This window comes from Sylvia atricapilla, chromosome 2, assembly GCF_009819655.1.
Source record: "Sylvia atricapilla isolate bSylAtr1 chromosome 2, bSylAtr1.pri, whole genome shotgun sequence".
Classification (NCBI taxonomy): Eukaryota; Metazoa; Chordata; class Aves; order Passeriformes; family Sylviidae; genus Sylvia; species Sylvia atricapilla.
Window position 1 is genome coordinate 80295165 of NC_089141.1, and position 18342 is coordinate 80313506.

The 18342-nt window shown below is 39.7% G+C and overlaps 2 protein-coding genes across 4 annotated transcripts; one reads left to right on the top strand and one right to left on the bottom strand.

The window, feature by feature from the left end:
- Positions 1 to 533: 533 nt before the first annotated feature.
- On the bottom strand, positions 534 to 4095 carry LIG4 (DNA ligase 4). Its single transcript, XM_066313512.1, has one exon. The coding sequence runs from the start codon at positions 3893 to 3895 to the stop codon at positions 1373 to 1375; it is 2523 nt and encodes an 840-aa protein (XP_066169609.1). The 5' UTR covers positions 3896 to 4095; the 3' UTR covers positions 534 to 1372.
- Positions 4096 to 4802: 707 nt separating this feature from the next.
- On the top strand, positions 4803 to 12192 carry ABHD13 (abhydrolase domain containing 13). Of its 3 annotated transcripts, XM_066313514.1 has the most exons (4): positions 4803 to 4959; positions 6679 to 6714; positions 7045 to 7226; positions 10829 to 12192. In XM_066313514.1, exon 4 carries the CDS (start codon positions 10864 to 10866, stop codon positions 11875 to 11877), a length of 1014 nt encoding a protein of 337 aa, XP_066169611.1. In that variant the 5' UTR covers positions 4803 to 4959; positions 6679 to 6714; positions 7045 to 7226; positions 10829 to 10863; the 3' UTR covers positions 11878 to 12192. The 3 variants fall into 3 exon arrangements, with proteins under 3 accessions (XP_066169611.1, XP_066169610.1, XP_066169612.1); XM_066313513.1 differs by lacking the exon at positions 7045 to 7226; XM_066313515.1 differs by lacking the exons at positions 6679 to 6714; positions 7045 to 7226.
- The last annotated feature ends 6150 nt before the right edge of the window (positions 12193 to 18342 follow it).

Below are 18342 nucleotides of genomic sequence, written 5' to 3' on the forward strand. Positions count from 1 at the left end.
CTGGGTCAAGGGGTGCAAGTGGGCTGCTCCACGAGGGAAAGCGTGCTGAGGGAAGAGCAAGGCAGTGTCCTCACCAAAAAGCACAGTCCCACCATACCAGCCCCACGCAAGAAATAGAGCAAAGCAGGCCTGGTGACAGGAAATTTCTGGACAAGTGGCTATTATTACCAATATTTTACCTATGGAGTATATTTCAAATAATAAGGGAGCTGCTTATTAAGCATACTAAGAGATATCAATACAATTCCTATTAACCAATACTGCAACAAACCTTTCACATAACAATTCCCAATTCTTTTCACAGGAACTTTTCCATGAACATGACCACAGAAAGCATTGAAGAAAGAGGTCAGGTAAAAACTGACTCCGTGTGATCTGCTCAACTTCATTTCTGTTTCATACCAATGTTGATTTAACAGGAAACAAGGCCTCAACCTTCCTCCCCTCAAAGTTAATGCATAAATTATCTAACAGTAGAAATTAAGTTTTGTGCTTTTCAAAAGTGACTGTCTTCTAAAGATAAATACCAGGCAGACTTTAAAATTAATTTTATTTAGTAATTACAAAAATATACATCGGACTGGATATTTGGAAATTAATCTTAAAATCATTAAAGAAGCATTTTTAGAAGATAAGCTGATGGTTAATTGTAAAAGCCTAGTCCTGTCACAATTCACAGTTAAACTGTCATGAGCACAGGAGTTAGTACAATTTTTAAATAATTGATTTGCATTTCATACATATAAAGATCATTATTAATTCATTATCACCTCAATGAAAAGTTTAGGTTCTTTTTGTACAAAATCTATTTACACAGAAAAAAAAAAATCAAAGTGCTTCTGAGGCTGTGTGGTGCTTAATGCTAAAACAAATGCAAGCAAATTAAAACGGTCCAGATGAAGTTTATAAGTTACTGAAGTCTCTAGCATATGGAATACATACAAAACAAGTCAAAAAAACATGAATGTGATTGCAAATCGATAAGTTAAAAAATAGGTAAACAGCACTCTCCATAAAAAAACAAATTATTGTCTCCACTTAGAACAATGGAGGCAAGCATTATTAAAGTTAGAACAAGCTAGCCAATTTCAAACATATTTTATTTATGTAAAATTTTAGATCTCTTTTGAGACCTGTTTGTGGATTAAAAGGCTTAAATTATTTATCTTGTGGTATTTTTTTCTCTCCAACATAGCTTAGCATCCTCTTGCTTCCGCAACAATAAAATTAAAAGCCTTCCTCTGATTTCAGCAATTCAGTGTTATTCTTTACCCCAGAGCCAGCTTTAAAAAGAAATGAAAGCACACAAAAAATTCAGGACTTCACAAAATCCGAGTCAAATCACGCCTTTGCTCCAATCTTTAAAACTGCTTTAAACTAAGTACTGATTTTCATTCTTTGCGACTCCTTCCTCCACTGAGTGTGTTACCCACGGCTCAGATACGATTTTAAATTTTTTCCCAAATGTTCTCCTGAGTGCTTTCATCTCTTCTACCCGTGAATGATCTTCTCCTACAATAACATGGGAGACACCCTCTTCAAGGTGAGAAACTACTTTTGCACCATAAAAACGGAGCTCCAAAGCTCTAATTGATAGTGTAGTTCCAGGGATTTTGCTTTCAGGCTCACTAACAACAGCATAGCAGTCCACATATATAGTGCTTCCTCTGAATATACCGAGCTGACACCTGTTGCACCAGTAACGTTCTTCCAGCTCTGCAATCACGTCCAGAGGCATTGCCTTACTGTCTTTCATCCTTGAGAACACTTCCTTGAGCTGCGCAACATCTGTGTTTGCTGTGTAACTGTCTCCATAACAATCATACTCACGAGCAAAATGTTCTTTTGTGTCAGGAGACATGTGAATCATAAAGGCCGGTTGCCAAGGCACCAGCATTTTGGTTTGAAAACACTGAAGAAGCCACTCTGCCCTCACCACATCGTACTTGTTGGAAGCAATGATGTTTTTCACTCTGACATTCTCAGCTCCTACAATGACACAGTAAGTCTCTGGCCCCGGGTTCTGTACCACACTGCCACCACACTGGGCTATTTTGCTTTCCAGCTCAGACTTTGTGTATTTTCCCATTCCCGTCATAACACAAAACTCAACGTCTTCAAATACATTTGAAACCTTGCTTACACTAGAAAGATCAGGAGCTTTAAATTGCTCTGCTATTCCGATTACCTTCCTGACCTTTGAAACAGTTTTCCTTTTCTTCTCATGCGGCTCATCATGCTCATCTACATGAAGGTGCTTAGACGCCAGCTTTCCTTGTGCTTTGCTTCTGAGATCTTCTAACATGTCTGAAGTCATGCACTCATACCATTCTTTGTCTTCCCTTATCTTCTCAATTCGGGGGAATCTTAAAGTACAGTCAGTTTTGTACATATCACTGTCAACAATCTCAGCTGCCTTGATCTGAACTATGACAGAGTTGCAAGGTTCAATGTACATTTCAGGCTTCTCAGTTCCACACAAAATGTTACCAGGAGGGTCCTTCCTATGGTAGGGCTTCCAGTGTTTAGCCAGTTTCAAGCCTAGATCATATAACTCTTTCATAGTATAGCCAGAGCCAACACGACAAATGGAGTGGAAAATGGTTGGTTTTTCATTTGGAGGGGGCGTCTCTGCAACAGCACATAGAAAATGAGACATCATTCCACCACGAGACCCCTTCCCCCAGTAACCACCAACAATTAAAAGATCCAGTTCATCCATCAGTCCATTGACATATTCTGGCTTGATTTTTAACCAGCCTTCCCCACGTTTGTCAGGCTTGTAGGTGGACATGGGATCCTTCACCATAATTCCTTCCTCTCTATTATCTATTGCTTCATTTAAAGCATCTATCACTTCTTTCCTTGTTCTGGCACTTCTCTTGTGGACAACATGTATCCTGCCCTTTACTGGAGTAAATACATTGCTTAAGATTTCATATCTTTTGCTTAGTACTTCATGCCCTAACTTCTGATCGTTAACCATCAAAACATCAAATACACAGAAGCAGGTCTGCAGATCAGAGTCCTCCACCATTCTTTTTATGTCAAATTTGTTTCCTTTTTGCATAAAAGTCTGTGTCTCAGGATTGTAAGCCATCATTTCACCATCAAGAATGCAATTTTGTATATTGCTCTTAAATACATTATGAATAAATGGCGTTAATGAGCCTTCAAGGGGTGAAGCACCAAACTGCTGAGTATAGTCAAACCCATTTCGGGAAAAATACTTGTACACATCCCCATCTTTGTGCATCTGCATACGTTCACCATCCAGCTTAGTTTCTATGTAGAATGTCTGGTTATTCATTTGTTTCTCAATTTGCTGAATATCTGCAATAGCAGCAAGCATTGGTTTAAAAGCAGAAAACAACATGATAGAAACATCACTGAGTGAGACAGAGGGATCATGCAGTTGTCTGCAAACTTTTTCCAAATCAGTAGTAACATTGTGCAATTCAGCAGCATCAGGATGAAAAATGGAAAATATAGTTTGTTGACTAACACCAAGCCTTAGATCCTTTATAATCATTCGGATAAGCCATTTTTGTTCCAATGCTGTGCTCTGGGTAATTAACCGAAGAAGACTTTTCTTTAACTGACCCTTGTTTTTAGCAGCGTTATTATTAGCTATCACATCTAAATGTTCATTGACTTGTTCTATTGTCAGTCTGCCTTGTTTTGGGCTCCTAGGTTTTAGCACAAAGTATGCAATCATTGCAAAATCTCCAGCATCTCCACGTGAGCCCGTAGGCGTTCTGTAATTTAAAAGCTTTGCAGCATCTTTTCCATCTTTTGGTAAATTAAGCAGTTCAATATAGAGCTTCGCAAGCATAGTTTCCTTAATTCCGTATGCCATCCTTTCTCTTTCCAACTGTGGGAGAATAAGTCGCATAGCTGGGTAAAAGGAATCTGTGACATCTTTCTCTTTTTGATGAAGCGCATCATGGAATTTCCTCCAGGAATCCAGAAAACTCTTGAAATACTGGGCTTTCTCTGGACGAGATTTGGACTTCTGTATTCGCTCCAGAGTAGAACACAGATCTGCAAAAGGCACATGAGAGGCCACCGTTTTTTTTAGGCAAAGGCTGTGAAACAGGTGCAGAAGCCATCAGTCTGTTTGCCACTGCGAACAAAACAAAATTATATATTTATAAACAAAACGCCAGCGCGTTATTCTGCTCAGAAAAACCACCATCTCTTATTAGGATTTATGTTTTTTCTCATTTTTCTACTCAAGATCTAACCACTACCTTAAAGGTCACCAGCTGAGTTTTCATTTAAGCGTCAGTCAGCAGCGAGACACCGAAGCACTGCCGTCACCTAGGCAAAGAAAGAACTGCACGGCAGGAGAAGGCACCGCGCTCCCCTCCCGCTGCTGCCCAGGTGGGAGCTTTCAGTGCTCGGTGACCGATTTCCTCCTCCACCTTCCCCGAGAAGGCAGCCTGCCCCGACACCACCCGCCTCGGCCCTTGTCCCGGGCTGCTCCGTGCCGAGGCGCGGTGCCCAGCGGGGCCGGACCGCCCTGGCGCACGCCGCATTCCCCGGCACGGCGCTGCCATGGCCGCAGCGCCCGCGGGGCACCGCCGGTCCGCACGGGACCGGAGAGCCGGGCGGACGGAGGAGCGGCCACCGCAGAGAACACTCACGGGGAGCCGCCCCTACCTGCGGGGCCGGACGGACACGGCGGCGACCTGCGCGGCCCGGCCTCCCACCGCCGCGGAAGAGGAGGGCCAGCCGGCGACGCCGCGCTCCTCCCCCGGGCCGGGGCGGGGAACGGTGGCGGGGCCCGGGGCGGGGAAAGGCGGGGAGAGCGGGGAGAACGGCCGGGCTGTGCCCTGGAAGCGGAACCGCGGCTGCGGTGACTTCCTGCCTCGGGAGGAAGGAGCGGTGGTTGAAGTTGCGCGTCGGGGTCTGCGCTGGCCCGAGGCACCGGCGGCGGCCGGGAGGATGCGGCGGGTGGGTCTGGCGGCGCCGCGGGGCGGGAGCGGGCCGGGCCCTGAGGCCGCGCCGAGCCGGGGGCAGCCGGGGGCGGCCGGCGGGGTTGGGGCTCGGTGTGTGCTCTCGCCGGGGATAAACGCGGCTCTTTCCTGGGGCGGCGGCAGGCGGGACATTGTCCCGGGCAGTGCTCGGCTCCTGTGCCCGCACAGCGGGACGCGGCTGCCGAGGAGCTGCTCCCTTGACAGCGCCGATAAAAGTTCCTGCGGCGCCTTCCTGCGAAGCCCCGGGAGGACCTTAAGCTTCTAGGCAGCAAGGTCTCGCTCCAGTGTTTCGTTTGTCTCCGCTGCCAGATGGAACAATTCCTGCAAATGGGTGCTTGTAGAAGGTGGGGCTGATGGTAACTGTAGTGTTCTTTATGGGCCAGGTGATTGTTTCCAAAAGGCTGAACTGGGTGCTTTTCTTAAGTCAAAAAGGCAGCAATTTACCAAGCTTAATTACTCCTACAATTCCTGTTTTAGGAGCCTATGGTCCCTAGAAATTTAAGGTTCCAAGTTAAGGTATAGCCAGCCTTGGTTTGTTGTTGTTTGGGTTTTGTTGTTATGGGGTTTTTTTTACCCATTATCATCGTAATTCAAGACATTGAGTTACGATGATACTTTGTACCGTTTGTCAGTTGGGAGGAGAAGTGTCAGGCGAGTTAAGGAGAAGGCGTTTTCAGTTCTCAGCATGTACAACTTGATGCAGAGCTGTGCATGTTGGCTGTTTGAAATAAGTAGGACAAGTGCCTCGTTGATTTTTAAAGCCAGAGCAATGAAATGTGTGACGCTTAAGTTATTCTTACTGTACTTTTTCCTTTGTTAGAAGTCTCTGCTGGGATTTTTGTTTTGTTTTTTGGAGTGAGTTTTTTCGTTGTTGTTGTTTTGGGATTTTTTGGGGTTTTTTTGTGAGTGTCTGTAGGATTTTGGCACTAAGAAAGTGTATTCTTTAGGTCCTTGCTAAGCTTGTAGGTTTTCTTCTGGATCAGTTCCTCCAAGGAAACTAACTTTTATAGTTGAGGACCTAATATTTCTAGGTACAGGTGTCTTCTGAGTAGTTATGAGTTAATGTAACGCTTGTGCAAATCTTGTCTGTATCTGGAGGAGGTAGAGTCTAGGAAAAGGAGACAAACAGATGTCATTAGATATTTCATAAGAACACAGAGAATTACTTGGTTTTGTTTGTTTGCTTTGAAATCCAAAGGATTGCAGTGAGTTTTGAAGCTTAGCTTTTTTTAAAAAGCTCTTTAATGAGGAAGCAGCCATTAAAGACCTGACTGTGCTTCTTAGCACTAAGTTACTTGTGCACTGAAAGTTAGTTATAAGGAGAGAATGTAATGTTTGTTTTCGTACACTGTGTATATATGTGATGTTACTAGTAAAATTATAATTACATATATATTATTATAATATTACAGTATTGTTACATACTGTGTGTTGTGTATATAGTCCAGGACATTTCATTATGATTCTTGAACTTCATTATGAGATGTTTTCAAGTTCATCAGATGTTTCAAACAAATATGCAGGTTCATAAAAGGAGCATGAGATGCACAGTTTCATTAGTGGAGCAGTTGTAACTTCTAGGGGGTTTGGCTCTTATCACTTCTTAATCTTCTTTAAGGTAACAAGATAAACAGTAAATTACATGTGTAATTCAAAACAATTTTACTCAAAATTCATAAATGGAATTGTCTTTCAGGCAGAGATGAAGCCTGGGAAATCATCACATCTAAAGGTAAATTTTTTTGATATGATTAGTGTATGAAAATAGTACTGTTTCATATTAAAAATGTAGACAAAACAATCCTGTGGCAGATATGAGAGCAATTTCAGCTGCCATTCAGAAGGAACAAAAAAATTATTCCCTAGTACTTTAAATATACACTTGAATTTTTGTGACTTTTTTTTTCAGTTGATAATGGTGTTAACCATTTGAAAATAGCATTAGGGCAGAATAGAATATTGTTAAGTCACCTTGATCATAAAGAGGCTTTTTTTCTCAAAATTTTTATTGTTGGGAGTGATTTGTATTTTAAGTAGCTCATTTAATTTTGGGACTTTGTAGCTCGTGTGGTAAAACACAGAGGTCTGCAAGGAGGCTGGTAGAACACAGAGGCTGTGGATTCATCGGTGAAGATGTACAGATACATGGGGGTGTGTGCGTGTGTATCAACAAATGTGTATATCCCAACATGAAGCTGAATTGCACTGCTTCCAAATACAGTTCCATGGCAGTTTAAGCCAAAGGTACAACAGCAGTTTGGCAAAGTCTTACTTTCATTAGTTGGGCTGCATTGCTGTTCCTGTGGGGCAGTGGTTTCCACAGTAAAGCTTTGTATTTCAGTACTGTCTTCTGCTTGTCTTTTAAGCTTAGCAAATATAAATCACCAAACAATACTTGTGGGAAGTATCAGGATTCCCAAAGGCTAGCCTTTCTACTGCACATGATCAGAGGGATGAGAGGAAAGATTCTTTTTTAAAATGTCCTTATGCTTATTTACCTAGCCTTTCACTTAGTTTAAATAATCAATGATTATGAAATACTGTGAATGCTGTAAAATGGGATGTGACTCCTTGTTATAGGAAAATGTTGTTTTCAAAGTTAGAACAATTGCATGAAATATAGTACTATAATACAATATTTCTTCCAAAAATTTTTTTTAAGTGAAGCAAGAATGCCCTCCAAGAACTTAAAGGATTGAAGGCTTCGTCATATAACTGGGACATCAAAAAGTTACGGGGCAAGTCCCTGAGTGGTTGTTGTAGTCTAGGAACAGAAGCAGTCTTGTCTGAAAGGATCAGGTTTGTCCAGGTGGTGGCTTGGTCTGCTCTGTTTCTCAAGTTGACCACATCAGATATCAAAATCTACATAACACAGTTCTCCCACTCCCAACAGCCTTTTCCAGATTATTCTGGCCCCCTATTAGTCACAAAATTAAACATGCAAGAGAAATGCAACACATGCTCTTCATAATTCATGACATAGTATTTACATCATAAGATGTTACCTTGTAAACTGCTTGAAAGATTTATAACTTCCCATCGAGCACACCAGGGTGGAAAATAAAGACCAATAAGAGAATTTTTGTGTGTGTGTGTTGCCTTGCAGTATGTTGAACAGTCTCAAATCTCATACACTTCTGAAAGTGCAGACTTACTGCTCACTGAATATCACTATATTAACTTGCCCTTTTTTATTTGTGTCTTTCAAGTGGAAATTTTGTTCTGTTTGTATCATCTTCTGCTGTACAAGATAGTGTTTGGAAAGTCTGCTGCTTTGAGCTCCATAGAAAGTGGGTTGTAGCTTTATTGAGAGTAGGATTGTATGGATTTGGCTTAGGGTCTCTTCTAGGCCTGTATGCTTGTTTGAGAAACCATCCTTTTCTGCTCTTCTTTTAATTGGTGTTGAAAGGTGGGGAGGAACTTAGGAAAAAATTTTATCTTAGTTTCCTAGCTAACAAATCTTGCAACAAGATATGAAGGCTTGGAAATGAATGGAACCAGTGAAATTCCACAAAGCTGGGAAGAAAAACTTTAGTAGTAAACTAATTGTTCGATATTACAGAGTAGTCAGCTTTATTCAAATAAGTAATGAGCATAAAACATTTGTGGCTTGTAGTTTACCCTTTCTCTTAACTGCTTACTGTATGTTGAGCTGTGGTTGTAGGATGTACTGGCTTTGCAGTCCCATTAATGAAGTATTTGTATATACCTATATGTATACATATATACACTCTTATATATCTATGTATAAACATATATACACTCTTATATATATATACACACCTATGTATATATCATAAGTAATCACACAGCAGCACTCTCAGTAGTATAACATTTTGATAATATTAGCCTGCTGAAATAAAAATAGAAGAGTTGCCCTTCTCATGAAACTAAGATGGCTTATAAAATCAGCTGTGGGTATCAGTCTCCAAATAATAATCCTTAGTGTACATGGAACTGCACAACTTCATCACTTGAAGTGAGATTTTTATTAATTCTTTATCTCTTAGTAGTTTTGTTTTAACAGTGGCTCTCTTACTCTTGTGAATGTCTTGTTGAGAAAGCATTTTTAGAGTTCCTTTCATTTTGTAAAGAAAGTCAGCAAAATGTTGAATAGGTAAGGAGAATGGTTTTACTGCCTCATTATCAATGTTCTTATAGTCTTGAAATGTAATGCAGGGAATGTTTGTTAACTAATTTAGGAAATTCTCTTAGAAATTGAAGTAGCTACTTTATATGTCTTCTAATCATTGTGAATTCTTTTCAAGGGAAATGGATCACAAAAATTAAATTTTCCTATAGACAGTATTTGTACCTACTTGGATATGGATAATAAACATGAACTTACAAATAATATTAGAGAAGAAAGTTGAGATAACTGCTTTTTTAGACTACTTTATATTTCACCAGGTTTTTGAATAGATACAGTGTATAAAAGCTTAATATCACATTGGGTTTGGTTAATACATGAATCCTAAGGTGTGACATTTATTTTTATTTCTGATTTATTTTTAATTTTTGCATGAAATAGAGATGGCAGTTTTTCCTGGTCAGGTTGGGTGCTTATATCTGTGGAATGCAAAGGCTGCAGCTGCAGAGTTCAGCTTTTGTCAGTCAAGCGTACCAAGATGGCTGGCATAAAATGCTTGGATGCATCTCTGCATGTCAAACTCCTTTGGAGTTTGAATTCAGATTATTGCTGTGCTATATAATTTTAGGATTATAACTTTGTGTGTTAAGTGTAACTATTATCTGCTATATAGCTTAGTGTTTTCAAACAAGTGAGTTTGTGTTATCTGTTCCAGGTAGTGGGATTATTCAGTTCAGTGGTGACTGAATGGTTACTGTAGTTTTTGCGTAGGTTTGGCAGTTCTTGTCTGTTTCCATATGAACCAGAAGTGAATACTGCAAGATCTTGTATGGGTGCTGGGAGGCATAACCTTTGGTGGGAAAGAAGGGTTAATCCATTGTCATTAACATTACTCTCCTCATTTTATGCTGTATGTATGTTTTTGTCATGAGTCATGAGTGAGTCTGTTTTCATGTTTGGTATTTTCAGCAGTGCTTTTCATTGACCAGAGAATAATGTAGTTAACTGACTGTTCTCAGTGGTCCTGATGATGATAAAATCTTCCATTCAGCTAAAGACTTAATGCTTAAGACTTAAAGACTGATCTGATAGTGGAAAATGGTTGTTATAAATCAAAAGCAATCAAAATATAGAAAAAAAAAAAGCTGTCATAAATGTAACTACAGTGTGGTATCTTAGTATAGAGGAGTGTCTCTTCTGTGCAGTTCAGGTGTTGTTCTGTAACCCCAGTTGATTGAGATGCTGAAAGGCAGCCAGTAAACCAAAGCAGTGCTGGGATGTGTGGTGAGCCTCCAGGGTCTGCAGAGTGACGTGCACAAGCTTACTGCATGCTACTTAGCAACTTAGAAATAAAAGCTATTTTTGTTTGTGTTCTCTGAATGCTAGAGTTACTTACATGAGCAGCTTTGACAAACTGGTGATACAGTCTGTATAGTTGGTTTTTTGCTTAGTAGGAAAGTGAGGGAAAGCAGAAGTTACTGTGATCTCAGTCAACCAAATTTCTAGTGCTGTTAATGGAGTGTCTGCAGAAATACTGTAAATGGGATTTTGAAGAGTTCTTAAGTCTTTCCTTGTGATTGCATTTTGGCTTGTTTTACAGAGTCAAATGGTTTCCAAAAGCTCAAGGGGAGTTTGCCACCAAATCTTATGTTAATACTCCAATACATTGACTTTCCATTAATCTTCTGCAAGTACAAATGCTTAAATTGCCACCTTTTTCCTATATTTATATGTGTACATTTGGGTTCTTTTGCAGGATTTACTTGGAGTAAAAGATCACTGACTTCTACAATGGAAAAATCATGGATGCTTTGGACCTTTGTTAAAAGATGGCTACTAGCTTTGGCTTCCTGGTCTTGGAGTCTCTGCCGTATTTGTCTTTTGCCCTTGATAGTGACTTTTCACTTGTACGGAGGCATTATACTCCTTATATTAATATTTGTATCAATAGCGGGTATATTATATAAGTTCCAGGATGTTCTGCTTTACTTTCCTGAACAGCCCTCTTCATCACGCCTTTATGTTCCTATGCCTACTGGTATACCACATGAAAACATCTTCATCAAAACCAAAGATGGAGTTCTTCTCAATCTTATTCTGCTGAGATACACAGGGGACAATGCAGCGTATTCTCCGACCATCATTTACTTTCACGGGAATGCAGGCAACATTGGCCACAGGTTGCCAAATGCTTTGTTAATGCTGGTAAACCTGAAAGTCAACTTAATTCTGGTCGATTATAGGGGGTATGGCAAAAGTGAAGGAGAAGCAAGCGAAGAAGGCTTGTACTTAGATTCTGAGGCTGTCTTAGACTATGTCATGACTCGGTCTGATCTTGATAAAACAAAAATTTTTCTTTTTGGCCGTTCCTTGGGGGGAGCAGTAGCTATTCACTTAGCTTCTGAGAATTCCCATAGGATTTCTGCAATTGTAGTGGAGAACACCTTTCTCAGCATCCCATACATGGCCAGCACTTTGTTCTCTTTCTTTCCGATGAGATATCTTCCGCTGTGGTGCTACAAAAACAAATTTCTATCCTACAGAAAAATCTCTCAGTGCAGAATGCCTTCCCTCTTCATCTCTGGGTTGTCTGACCAGTTAATTCCACCAGTTATGATGAAGCAACTTTATGAATTATCCCCTGCTCGGACTAAGAGATTGGCGATATTTCCTGATGGAACTCACAATGACACTTGGCAGTGCCAGGGTTATTTCACTGCACTTGAACAGTTCATCAAAGAAGTAATAAAGAGTCACTCCCCTGAAGAAATGGCAAAAACATCATCTAACGTAACAATAATATAATTGATATTCTTCTTTGGGGTGGGGCAAGTACCTGCACTGTACCTTGATTTGTGATAAGTGGTAAAAGAATGTCTGTTTTTAAATGTATGTCATGTCTGTACTTGCCTAAAGAGTGAAATTAAACTTGGAAAGGTCTGATATTTTATTAAGGTGTTCCAGATAACTTTTACATTTGCAGCATTGTAAATGAACCATTTTATGTCTTTCTCATACTTTTTTGGTATCTCTGTCCATATATTCCATTTGTTTGATATGTACAACAGATGCTATTAAAGAAACTTGCTACAAAAGTAGTACAGAATGTATTTAGAACAACGGGAGGCTCTCTGGTTTTCACTGCTGTATGTGTGAGCTTTTTGGACAGCCATGGTTAGCACAATGATTTGTTGCTTCTCTTAGAGTTTATTTAAAGTGTGCCATGCATGAGATTAGTGTTTTATTTCTTGAAATTTTATATTATGCAAAGTGGGAAGTCTTTAATGTGCTAAATAATATAAAATAACATAAATGGTAGAGTGTACTTGCAGGTATACTATCCTGGGTTATTACTGGTTTCTATGGTTATGCAAACTTGCATATGTCAAACTGCAGCTGAAGATGAAAAGATACTTTCCTTATTTTCATTTACTGTTTGTATTATAATGGTGCACAGAAGGTTGTATGTGCCTAACATCGTGACTTCAGGATTTTACCCAGGCAATTTCTCTATAGAAAACAGAAGTAACTTTTTCTGAAAGAGATTAGTGCAATCTAAGCTCCTTTCTGCCTCAAGCTCTCCTCACTAATGTACAGGCAAACTATTTGTTAGTACTAGTCTGCTTGTGCATTTAAGGCGGTATTTCTTAAGGCAAAATGGGTGGTCATACAAAGTAAAAGTAGGTTTTTGTGTTCAGACTTTTATGCTGGTCTAGTTAAAATGTTTGTGCCCTTTATTTAGATCTCCTAAAGAAACAAATTCACATAGTTACCAGTGAATGCATGATTAGAGATACTTGTTACAGTAAGGATAATGAAAATGAGCAGGACGTCCTAGATGGCCATACCATTGAGGGTAGGAAGGCTCTGCAGATACTGACTGACTGGAGCAACAAGCCAAGAGCAGCTGCCAAGGTTCACAAAGACGGAAGGCTGGGTGCTGCGCTTGGATCACAACAACCCATGCAGCACTACAGGCTGGAGAAGGAGTGGCTTGAGGGCTGGTCAGCAGAAAAGAGACTGGGGGCTGCTGGTCAACAGCTGGCTGGATGTAAGCCTGTGACGTGGTCAAGAAGGCCAATGGCCTTCATCAAAAATAGTGTGGCCAGAAGGATCAGGGCAGTGATTGTCCCCCATACTTGGCACTGGTGAGGCCATGCCTCAAGTCCTGTGCTCAGTTCTGGACTCTTCACAACAAGAAAGTGCTGGAGCGAATCCAGAGATGGGCAGCAGAGCTGGGAAGGGTCTGGAGCACAAGTCCTCTGAGGAGCAGCTGAGGGATATGGTGGTGTGTAGTCCGAAGAATAAGTGGCTCAGGTGAGACTTTATTGCTCTAAGACCACTTGAAAGGAGGCTGTAGCAAAATGTGCCATGTTTCAAGTGCAAGAATGAGAAAAAATGTCCTTGCATCAAAGAAGGTTCAAATTAGGTATTACAAAACAAAATTCACTGAACGAGTGGTTAGCCATTGGACTAAGTTGTCCAGGGAGATAATGGAATCACTACTTCTGGAGTCGTTCAGGAGTCATCTGGATGTGGCAGTTGGGGCTACGGTTTAGGGGTGACGATGGTTGTCTTGGCTTGATGATTGTACTAGATGACCTTAAAGGCCTCTTCCAACCTGGATGATTCTGTGATCAAAGACATGCTGTTAGCTCAGTCTCTAATGGAGTGTGGGAACTGTTTAGATCTCTTCAGGTTTAATTACTTCTCTGCTGCAGCTGAGTTTGCCTATTCAAAAAATATATTTTTTTTTACTGAAAAGAGCAAATTGGAAAATCTTCCACATAATCTGTAAAGTCACCCTTTGGATTCAAAATTTTAAGGAAACATTTCTGCCATATTGTCCTAATTCAGAAAAGCATCTCGGCACACGCTTAAAATCTGTTTCCTGAGGGACAGTCATATTTTAAGCTTGTGCTTAAGTTGTCTGGTTGAATAAAACTGCTTTCCTGCACTGGTGCCTTAATGGATATGCCTCCTAATGGAATTATAGTTCTTGTGTACACATGGGTAATAGTTGTAAGCAGTTTGTATATAGGATAATACATCTTTTCATAAACGTGATTTTTTTGGTGATTTTTTTTGTTTGATTGGTTTTGTTGGTGTTTTTTAAATAAACAAATACATACCAGAAGTTGCTGCTTTCTCTGGTAAGTATCTTTCATAATATTATTATTAAGATTTTCTTAGAATTGATCGAAAAAAAAACTCTACATCTTTGTGGATCTATTGACATGAAAACAGAGCATACTTTTCAATCTGAGTGAAACCAAAACTGTCTTTTCAGCCTTACAGTGGTCATGTATTTTTTTTCTTTTGGGGAGAGAGGTACTTGGGCAAAATATATTGGAGAACTTTGACTAGAGGCTGGGAGTTGAGGCTGTGTTTGTGTAGCAGAAAGGAGTTGATAGATGTAGTATTGCCTTTCCCTGGTGTATTCTACAGTAAGGGATGAACTGCTTGCATAGGGTGTTTCATCTACTTCACATTGCTTTAGAATCGAGGTAGAGGCAGAGAAGGAAAATTAGCAGTCAAACACTGCTCTTTTAAAATTCAGTTGATAAAGCCAAAAGAGTAGATTAATTGTTGGAGACAGAATGAAGAGAAAGTAATTGTTTCAGAAGTTGTCATATCTTGACATTAAATACCATTGGGCAGGAAGGGGGGCAAGGGGGTTCGTGAAGCATCAATTTCTAAAGTAACATGGCATTTAACCCCACTTCCCACCAATCAAAACAAAACTCTCAACCCTGGAATACCCCTAGTATTATGTGGTACTTGTAAACAAATGAAGTATTCCTGTTTGAGCACACAGCTGCTAAGACAAAGTCAAATGTGTGGTGGTAGATTATGGCAATCTGAAACTCTTCAAAGTGGGCTGTGTCTAAACATCACTTTTTATTATCAAGCTGTATATTTTCACTATATTGTCTTCAGGAAACTAATTTTGCAGGTATTGGGTGTGAGCTGACACAATTGTCATGTATGCGTCCTTTATGCTTGTGTGTTTTCTTCAACCTTCCACATATGCAGTTTTGTTTCTCACTTGATGTGTTGGCCACAGACACTTGTGAATGGATGTTATTATGCTGTTTTTCGTTGCATTGGTTATGAAGTCCACTGAAGGAAAACAGGAGGGAAGTGATGTTTTTATGCTAATATTCCACTACTCTGCATACAATTCTTTAAGGGGGAGGGGGAGGAAACTTGTTCTGACAAGTGAAAACTTGTTTTTATTTCACGGACTGTGATGGAAACCACAGTTATCTGCTGCTAAAAAATGAACTTCAAGGAGCATAATAATTCTAAATTGCCAAATGGTGTGTTATGATACTGTTGCATTTATTTTATTTAATACCATTATGTTTTCACATAACAGTTGGATATTTGTGTATAGATCTTTCCCAAATATTTGTCATGTACATATGAATTTCTAGTTTGGGAAGAAGTTGAGTTCTTTCCGCAGGTTTGTAAGAAAACTTTGGTTTAAATATGTTCATTAAAGGAATTGTCTGTTTTATAAGAGGAAATTTAATTTAAAAAAAAGTAAAAACAAAGTTCGTGGGGAGGGATCAGGAGTTGAACAGCTGTAGCAGTAGAGTTCCTTGTAAGGAAGCATAAAACCTTGTGTGTGCACACATGTGTGGTTTTAATTAGTGGAAATGCTTGAGGCTTCCTACTAACCTAAGTTTACATTCCCAGAATTTGTTTCTGAACTGTGAAATGCAGAGAGATAAGCTATGCTTTCTTCTGGAGAAACATTAACTGGTTTAGCTGCCCTCATGTCCATTTCTCAGGTAAAATTAGAAATAGAGCACAAATGCATTTGGTAGGCTACAGACAATCTGTCAGCTGAAGGGCAGAAGGATTAACTATTTATACAAAATATGCATATCAGCATCTCTAAGCTAATAATTGGGTCATGTTGGATGTTCACAGGGAAGAATGCAAGGCAGAATTGAGAGTCCAAGGTATGGTCTTTTCTCTTAGCAAAAAGATGCAGACGTACCTCCATTTGTATTTCATCAATTCTTGAAAAAGGCATTTTTATTTTTGTTAATTACAGGTGATTTTGCTAGGGGCACTTCTGCCAAATATAAAATCAGTGCCTCTTGCATGTATTGGGATCAGTCTGATGTATCCCATTAGGTATAATTTACAATGCCATCCTGCTTGTATAATTTAGAGTAGAACCCCACAGAAGCATAAATAGAGATAGCATATTGAAGTTCTAAATAACACTTATGTTTTGAATTTGGAAACAGTCACTGATTATGAGATGCAAGCTTTTTATTTGTTTTTTTTTTTTTTTTTAATATATAGTTAAGGTAAAACTGTCATAAGGTATTCTTAAGGTTTGTAGACAAAGCATAAATGTTATTGTAAATGTGCTAATTGTGGCAAAGTTTTACATTATCATTCTAGTTGGTTTTTACAATAAAGTTAATTTTACAAAAAACACTTTTCTATTTTTATGTACGGACATATGCAATAAATTGATACATTAAAAGTGCTGTTAATGTCTTGTTCTAGTTTGTGGCCTGTCTTCAGTGTGTGTGAAGAGGAAGTTTTGTTTGCATGGTAACAGATAAACCCCAAGGTATCATTTTCAATCACTTATTGACTCCATATCACTTATATGGACTAGACATCTGCATTGTTCATGTGAACTTTGTGGAAAGCTATTACAGCAGGGGAAAAAAGCATGTTACGATTATGTTTCTATGTTTCCTCATTTTTAGGAAGTGTTAGTAGGTAAAACTGGTATGTGGTACCTCTCCATCACTTTCTACGCATTTTGCATTTCAAAATTTCTCTGTTGTCTGGGGATCTGAGAGATGGTCTAAATATTATGTCAATTAGGAAGTATTTTGAAGTGTTTCTGAGTAGTTTTACCACCTATGCTGGCAATATTTTAAATGTCAATTTTAAATCCTGTAATGCCACTCAGATTTATAGTTAATTCATACAGTTAGAGTGGGATACTCTGAAGCAATTTCTGCTTTTTTACAGAGAAATGCATTACTAAGCTTACATTACCTCTGCTCCCATTCAGCATGGTTAATATGAAAAACCCAGAAAATAATGGCTTACTGCTCTCTTTTCTAAAGCTGCAAAATGTGTCCTCTCCTGAATTACTGCAAGGCTTATAGTTCATTTTTAACCCAGTACCTAGGAAACGGGGCTGTGGGGGTGGGGGTGTAGGTGTGGTACATTTGGACACTCTGTTCCACACCTATTAATTTGGAATTTAAAAAAGGAAAATCAAATTTTTGTAAAGGAAGAAATGATAGTACAGGAGCAACTCCAGATTTCATGTGAATATTGCCCTGAATGAGGAGCAGATTGATGTCTTGTGAGCTATGTTACTAAAACTTACTTGCACAATGCTGTTCTAGAGAACACAAGCCTTGCATTTGCTTTTTTTTTTTTTTAGTTGAAAATTGATAAGCAGCTGGGATACATAGTGCAACACAAACTGTGTCTTGGAATGTCTCATGATGTTATATTCATTTGCTTAGTAAGTGGGTATAGGCCTTCATATCAGGTAAAACACATTATTTCATTTTTTTCTCTGAATTTGCAAGTACTGATTAAATCATAGTAGACATTCCTGAGGGTATATGAACATCTAAACTAAAATTGGAGCGGCCGTGCCAAGAGGGACTTGGGGGTGCTGGTGGATGAGCGGCTGAACATGACCCAGCAATGGCATTTGCAGCCCAGAAAGCCAAACTTGTCCTGGGCTGCATCCAAAGCAGGTGGCCAGCAGAGCCAGGGAGGGGATTCTGCCCCTCTGCTCTGGTGAGACCCCACCTGCAGTGCTGCATCCAGCTCTTGATTTTTCAGCACAGGAAGGACGCTGAGGGAGTCTAGAGGAGGGCCACCAAAATGATTAGAGGGATGGAGCACCTCTTCTGTGAGAAAAGTTAAGATTAAATTGGGCTTGTCCAGCCTGGAAAAGAAAATGTTTTAGGGTGACCTAATTGCAGCTTTACAGTACCTGAAGGAGGTTACATGATGGAGAGTCTTTTTACAAGGTCATGTAGTGACAGGACAATAGGGAAAGGCTTAAAATTGAAAGAGAGTAGGTATAGATTAGATATTTGGAGGGAGTTCTTTGCTGTGAAGGTGGTGAGGCACTGTAACATGAGAAATTGTGAATGCCCCATCCCTGGAAGTGTTCAAGGCCAGGCTGGATGAAGGTTTCAGCAACCTGATCTAGTGAAGGATGTCCCTGGCCACAACAGAAGAGTTGTAACAAGA